At 37.2% G+C, this 7,776-nt stretch overlaps 1 protein-coding gene across 1 annotated transcript; it reads right to left on the bottom strand.

The window, feature by feature from the left end:
- Nucleotides 1-4,681: 4,681 nt before the first annotated feature.
- Nucleotides 4,682-7,402, bottom strand: LOC118332385 (ubiquitin carboxyl-terminal hydrolase 20-like). Its single transcript, XM_035667632.1, has 5 exons — nucleotides 7,288-7,402; nucleotides 7,090-7,192; nucleotides 6,944-7,012; nucleotides 6,689-6,857; nucleotides 4,682-6,343 (listed from the first exon to the last, which is right to left on the bottom strand). The coding sequence occupies exons 1-4, from the start codon at nucleotides 7,360-7,362 to the stop codon at nucleotides 6,700-6,702; spliced, it is 405 nt and encodes a 134-aa protein (XP_035523525.1). The 5' UTR covers nucleotides 7,363-7,402; the 3' UTR covers nucleotides 4,682-6,343; nucleotides 6,689-6,699.
- Between the last annotated feature and the right edge of the window lie 374 nt (nucleotides 7,403-7,776).

The raw sequence follows: 7,776 nt of genomic DNA, 5'->3' as shown, positions 1-7,776 counted from the left end.
ATATATATATATATAAAATGTGAAGCTCATCTTGGACGTAATCCAAGTCAGTGTGTCAACTGAAGTAGTGACTAATTTAAATATGCATTTATATTGATATATTTAATATTTATTTAGGGTAAATATTGCAGGGGGTACTCCAGCAGGATAGCATTGTACCCATCATGTTAAAGGATTCAAAAGAGACAGATTTTTAAAAGACTTTTCCTCTAATGCAATCAATAGCATAGAAGTTTGTTTATTTACTTTCTTGCAGAAAGTTAGATAAAAAGATCCGATACCACTCTGATTTCTTAATATGAAGCTGGAGTCAGAGTAGTCAGTCAAGTGCTGGTAGGCGAATTTCAGAGCCAGGCTATCCCTGTTTCCAGTCATCATGCTAAGCTAACTGCCTCCATTCAACAGACAAATATGTGAATTGTATTGATCTTCTCATCTGACTCTCAGCAAGAAAGCGAGTAAGCAAATTTCACATACTGTCAAATTATTCATTTAAAGGACCAGTGTGTAGGATGTAGTGGCACTTAAAGGTGAAGTTGCAGATGGCGACGACCTGAACACCATTCGCGCCTGTATTTGACAACCTGGGAAGGACAACAGGCTCAAAAGTGTGTAGGAGAAACTACGGTGGCCGTGAATCTTGGAAAAAACACAAAAGGCTCTATCTATGGCCAGTGTTAGGTCTGTCTGTTCTGGGCTACTATAGAAACATGGCGGACTCCATGGAAGGAGCCCTGCAGCAAAAACTGTTTATTTAGTAACAAAAACACAACAATTCCTATACTCACCTGATTATATACTAATGAAAACATATTCCATTTCTGCCAATAGATCCTCCTAAATGCTACACACTGGACCTTTAATGTAATGCATGCATGTAATCCCATAAATAATTCTGATTCTGATAAAGCCTTATACACAGGCTGAGATATACTCACCGTTAACCACTTGTGTTCCCCTTTAAAAACAACTGTCGTTTAAAACATTTATCCAAAAGCAATTGTCAGTTTCAGTTATCTTCATGTTCAGAAAAAAAACAACATAGCAATAAAAACACAAATCAAATCAAAGACCAGGCAATTTTAATCATTTAACCAGTCATGTGTAATTACATAAGTTCTACAGACATTAAGACATCCCATTGAATTGAGGTCAACCACTTAAACCCCCTGTTATCACCATAACCATGAACACAACAGCCACACTGTAAAATGTAGGGAAAACATGAGTCACCAAAATCCTGTCGTCTGTCTGCAGGGTGTCATGATATTACGTATGAACTCTATCCAACCACAACAGTGTTTTCAAGTGAAATGGAAATCTCACACGCATAGCTACGTGCTGTAACACAGGCAAACAAACTGGGGATAATGAAATAATAACTACTCAACATTTCTCAACACCGCAATAAATTAAGCTGCATGTCAGCTGTTCAGACTTCTGTGTTCAACAGCTGTCTGGTGTCTCTTTGATGACGCGGCTAAGACTGCACAAAGATTTGTCTTTTTTTCATTGCACTTATCCCTCCAAAAAAGTATCTAAACATAGCACACACATCTCTGTAGTATTAATATTATGTCTTGTAGATACACACTGACCATGTGTGGGGGGAAAAAAAACCCCACGAACGCTACAAAACATTTTACCTACGACAAGTGGACAATTCTTTGTCCTCTCTTATTAAAATTGATGAATTGCTCTTTGGACACGTCAACTAACAAAACAGGGAGACATGGGTTACTATGGAAAAGGTATGAAATAAAGTGAAACAACATGGCTGATGTTTGACATGTCATAGTGGGAAAAGTGAAGTTCAAGTGAAATAATGAATAATGGCTGCCTGCTCTGTATTTGATCGTTTTGGTCCTGGGCTATTCTGGAGGATATGGCAACTCAGGGGACCTTTATGTATTTCATGAGAGAGTCAGGAAACTATATAACTGCTCACTGCTTGCTATGTTAACGTTAGCCATTACAGTGACGTTAGCTGGGTTGTAGCGCAACCTTTAGCTTAGAATTTAAAGCAGCTATAGTTTTTTTTTTTTTGATAACCTGGAATCAAAGATTGATTGACGCCATATGTGCAGCATCCACAGTAACAAAAAAAATGTACGCTATCTGCCCAGCACCAAACGGAGTACATTTAGTGACCAGCTGGTGAACAGCCAGATGTTTCGGTCAGGAGTTGGTAGGGACCAAAACCAGAGCTAAAAGAAAGTGAATATTGGACTTACATAACCAGATGGCCAGAAACACAATTCAGAATTCCATGTATATTTGCAATGTTGGCTTCTGGTGTCAGTTCATAAAGAAGGTTTAAAGAGTCAAAAATGCTACCACTTGCAATGTATTATATGCTCTGTCATCTTGGAAACTACCCAGCTGCCTTCCATTTCCTCCATGCATTCCTCCTCACTAGCATGGCTTACTATCACACTTAGCAATTACTGATATTAGTTGCACTAGTGCTTTTCTTACTATGACAAGTCAAAATATCTGCAGTGAAAAAGATGTTTTAAAACATCTTGGGTATTTTGAGTTACTGTGTCCCTTGTTGGATATATTACAGAGGGAATGTTAAAGCTGCTTTTCTGATAATTACACTTCTGAATATGTGCGCTGAGCATTTTTAATTGTTGGACTTAATCTGATTCAGTATGTTTCACAAGCTTGCTTGTCCTGGAATCTCATAGCTGTTCATAACAGAAAATGACTCTAGGCACAATAGCAACAAACTTCATTTTGAGGCTGAGCCTTTTATACATGTCAACGACTTGTTTACATCTTTAAAGGAATAATTTAACATTCTGGGAGTTAGATGAGAAAACCACTCTCATGTCTGCATGCTAAATATGAAGCTACAGCCAGCAACCGGTTGGCTTAGCGTAGCCTACAGACTGAAAGCAGAGGGGAAATCTGGCAACACCTTGTTGTTTTCAAACTTCAGTTTTTGTACAGATTTAAAAAAATCAAGATAGAACATTTTAATTAGTGAGCTTTGGACGTACTTAGAGGCCGATTTTGTTACGAGCCAAAACAGTTGTTTCTTTTTCCAGTCTTTGTGGTGGTGGTAATCTAATATTTACCGCATAGGCGTGAGAGAGGTATCGGCCTTCTCACCAAACTCTTGGCAAAAAAGCCAAACCATTGCACGTGCATTCTAAATCCCAACCCCTCCTTACAAAAACAAACAACGCATCATGTGTTATGTAGACTATTCTAATTAAATCTTTGGATCTGTGTCACCTTTTCTGATTGATCTTACAATGAAATACAGCTGAGAGATTAATTGATGCACATAGACCTTTGTAAAGTCAAGGTGGATGGAAATTTAAATGAAGCCCCTGCACACCCACACAGGTGTTTTCCCTTATCCTGGCTGATTCAGTTTCAGACTCAGGATAAAGTTGAGCAGAGAGATATGCTGGAAATGTATATGAGGTGACCAAACTTCATGAATTAAACTTCAAATGATGAAGTAACTTTTCCCACATTTGTAATTAGCCATAATATGTAAAAACACCTATGCATTGTGGGTGTGTAGGGGCTTGAAGGCACTGTATTCCAAGGTAGGATGACTTACATATTGCAGATCATCAATTATTAAATTATCATTCTTTACATTTCAACTCATAATTTCCTTGTGTATATTTCAGATCACTACAAAGCTCCTACAAAAAACAGGTTCAAATAAAAAGGAAAAGAAGCAGAAGGCAAGAGCTACTGTATCCATATAGGAATACTGCATGGCCACTGAAGATTAAAATCAGTGTTCTTTTTTACTTTAGTTATTTGGCATTAAAAATCACAGCTTTTTATAAGTAATTCTTGCTAATTTCTTGAAATTTTTCTTTTCACAAATGGGCTTCAAGTTACTGTGCTGTCTTTTGTTTGACTAACTAGTCTTGTGGAAGTTAAGACTGGTAACAGCTGAGTAGCAGTATTTATTGAGTGGATCTCCTACTTCCGGAGGTTTCTCTATACAAGTCTAATAAGTATAATTACGACCTAATTATTATTGATAAATGAAAAGCTTTAAAAATAATTTATCAATTGTCTATTGGTTGTTTATGCTCAGGGGAGCATCAAACCAAACAGTAAATGCAAATTTAATCCAAATTCAGAATTGTTGTTTAATTAAATTCATTATGCTATTTAAACATAACTATAATTATAATTCAATTAATAACAGAAAATAAATATGATTTTTTTCAAAATTGGTCTTTATTCACGATAGGAAATTAGACTATTTAATTAAAGGACAGGAGAAAAGCAGTCACACATTCTTCTTCTCTTGCATTTCCCATGTGTTATTCGCCCTACCACAATGCTAGGTTTAACTGACTCAAATGTGGTGGCAAACGTTGCCTATGCAGATCTGTACAGTAAAAAAAGGCAAGCATGTGATTATCTACAATGAGATAGAGGACACGGTTTATTTAGCTGAGCTTGGACTAGATTTCACCCTGGCACATTAATCTTGCATTGATTATGCTGTAAAATGAATTGCACAATAAATAAAAAATAACACAACAATATATAATAACTATTGAGATTTCAGATCAAAACTTAGGTACAACTATAAATTATCAAACAAACAAACAAAACAAACCATCTGAGCAACTCTGCATGTTGGTTGCTTCAAATGGAAGCCGGAGGGGAATATTAGGAGCTGTTTGAGTTGTCTCATATGTTGTTGTTAAATTGCACAGCACTCTTGTTGACCTGTTTCATTTATAATCAAAAGATATAAAAAAAAAAAAAAACAAGATGTCAATCTAGTTTTATCAATTCGAAGTGCTGCAGATAAGGGACTGTTTCCTGTGAGGGTGGAGGAAGTTCAAACCTTACCCAACAATATAATTTGAGTAATTTGAGTAAACAAGCCATGGTGTCTAAATTGGCAAACACGTGTATTTTTACACATTTTAAAATGCATCTTCAACAAAAATGCAAGTTGCAGATGCACATATTTTTTTACAAGCAAATACCTATGTAGTGTCCCTACCACAGGGTACAGCTTCATCTTTCTGATGATGAAACATGCACAATTAAGATATTATTCAAAAAATAAGAAAATATACTTCATAAATCAGATACTAATCATAAATGATCATTCTGTTGTAACAGGTCTGGATTTGTGCATGTTGTGCTAATTATTTGTGATGCTGTCAGATTTCATTTCATACTTTCCTCTCTTTGTATATACAGGTACTGCATTATTAGTCATTTTGGAATAATCTCTTTTAAGAACTGATATCAGGGAATTCACACTGTGATGTTTCAGAGGAATTTCAAACCTATGTAGGCTATTAAAAGAAAAGCCAGTTAAGATTCTCTAATTACCCCTCAGCAAATGTACCGTTATTGCACTAGCTATGTAATCCTCCTCTTACTTAACTCCTGCACTCTTGCCATATATGACCTAGTTAGAAGTTTTTTCAGAAATGTCTCTACTCTGTTTAAAATTAGAGCCATATATCTGTATGCCTACTTATGGATAGTGCTGGACAGGATCAATAATTCCATCATTTTGAGCACCTTAAGGTGTTGTGTGTTTGAGCAAATAAACTTGATCCTGTGAGCTAAACGTCCCTACAAGTCCAAATAATAAAGTTGCCACTACATGCATTTTGAAGCTTTTTGAAGCTTTTCAAATACAAATGACCCTGAAAATGCTTTTTTGGAACACATGCATGTTTTGTGGTTTGAAACAACCCTGCTGTGTTTGTTTTTTTTTTCTTATTCTCTGTCAATATAATTGTTTCACTGGCTCAAACAATCAAAAGACTTCCGTTCCTGAGGGATTAGTTATACTGTGTATTTAAGGTTGGAGGTGCAAGAGGAAGATTTATGCAATATCTCACTTGATGTCTGAACTTGTTGCTATGTAACTAGTAAACAGGCAAACAACAGAAAGCTTCATAATGTCTCTTAAAAGTTGTTGTTTCTATTGAGGAAGAAAAGTCCTCAAACCAAACATCACACTGTAGTTCTGCTCTCCTCCTCAGCAAACTGGTTCATGACACCAGTAGCTGTCTGCTGGCCAGTTTAGTAGTATATGACACCTAGTCACTACAGCAGCCACTGAAACATCATAGCTACCAAAAACAACTCCAGAGATGTGACATTACGTCTTATTTTTTTACACCTTTACACTGAGGTTCAGAGTTTTCCAATAAATAAACTACGTGATATTTAAGTTCCGGTTCACCCTTTTGCAACACGGCTTCAGAATAATGCGTTGCTACATTTACAAAGTGCTCACGACGAAGCATCATCACCAAGGTGCAAATTCCTCAGCTTCCTGTGAGGGCAGGAGTGGAAAGGGGAATCAGAAGACCTGAAGACAATGAAAGTTGAAAAACAAGTTGAGAACAAGTACATAAGTTGAACCATCTAGCTGGATGTTTTGCCTCCATTATTCTTGGACACGTGTAGACATTTAATCTCTGCTGGCCAGAAGGAATTCTTGAGCTCATGTGTTTGACGTAAGCAAAGTGGGTGGAAAAAATGCTTCTTCCAAAACCAGCTACAAGCTCCCTGACCACAGCTTTTCACTGAATTTGTTACACATTACCCAGAGTATATTTAAAGATGTGATTGTAGCAAGTATGTGTATATACATTGGAATGTGAGTGCTTATGTAAATATTTTATAGTGTTTCCCAATAAGTAAACATTCCAACCTCTTTTTATCTCAAAGTGCTCTGGTCTCGGCCTCAATCTTCCTCTCTCCATGAAAGCTGTCAGGGTCAGCCGGGGCCACCGTCTGTCTCACTGCGATCTCAGGGCCTCCGCCATAAATACCCAACAAGTACTGCCATGTCTCCTCTGAGATCTGACCATAGTCTGCACCTGAGGGCAGAAACAACCATAAATGTTTATTGACTGTTTTTCTCATTTTCAACTTTATGCCCTTTTCAAACTGTGCTGAGGTTTACCTTGTTTGAGTTGTATGTGTCCTCCTTTCATAACGCCAATTTTACTGTTGTCGATGGGACCAGGTGGCTCTGAGAAAAAAATTATAACATTTTATAAAGAATAAAAGATTACTTTAATGTACTACTGTCTTAAAGCAGGGTCATACCATTGTCTTTGCCTTTCACAAAGCTCTCCCACTCTCTGAACCACTGCATGCTGATGCACAGGATTACAGTCGGAGCCTCCTCAGCCTGAAACTCTTTGTTTAGCTACAGACAAGAGAAAACTACTCATTCAACATCCAACATGAAGCATAAAGACATAATAACGCACAGGTAAACCCCTGCCGAATACAGGCTTTTACCTTGATGAAAGTGTCTATTTCCATTTTTCTGCGTTTAGCCAGAGATTCAATCTCCACTTGGCAGATGGCGCACATATAGAGGTGGTTCACTGCTGGACCGCCTCCAAAACTGAGGACAGAAACATTTAACAGAAAGGCACATATAGTGAGAAATTAACACAAATGAATGTGAACGTACGCATACAAATGCAAATCATTCAATCAACATTCCACTAAGGCCATGGCAATATCTACTCTCTTTTTAGCTCTATTTTGGTCTACACCAACTTCTGAGGGAAATAGCTGGCTCTTTAGTTAATAGATGCTCTCACTATGGTTTTGCCAACAATCTGCCATTTGGTGCATGGCAGGTTGCGTTCAATATGAGATTGTTTTGGCTATAAACCCAAAACAATGAGCTGAAAGATGCTAAAATGCTCTATAGAGCTGAGAGTTTAATGGTTAACAGTGGGTTTGTAACTGGGCGTCTCTTATCACATAACACTTGAT

Source organism: Morone saxatilis, unplaced genomic scaffold, assembly GCF_004916995.1.
Source record: "Morone saxatilis isolate NCDOM2014 unplaced genomic scaffold, NCSU_SB_2.0 Contig21, whole genome shotgun sequence".
Lineage (NCBI taxonomy): Eukaryota > Metazoa > Chordata > Actinopteri > Moronidae > Morone > Morone saxatilis.
Note: the sequence above shows the minus strand (reverse complement) of the source record. Positions and strands in the feature narration are given on the sequence as shown.

Bases quoted from the DNA above. Each gene is read 5' to 3' on its own strand.
- LOC118332385 (XM_035667632.1), bottom strand. From the start codon at position 7,362: ATGTGCGCCATCTGCCAAGTGGAGATTGAATCTCTGGCTAAACGCAGA. The intron at 7,193-7,287 runs GTAAAAGCCTGT...TCTTGTCTGTAG, and splicing joins AAATAGACACTTTCATCAAG to CTAAACAAAGAGTTTCAGGC. The intron at 6,858-6,943 runs GTAAACCTCAGC...TTCTGCCCTCAG, and splicing joins ACACATACAACTCAAACAAG to GTGCAGACTATGGTCAGATC.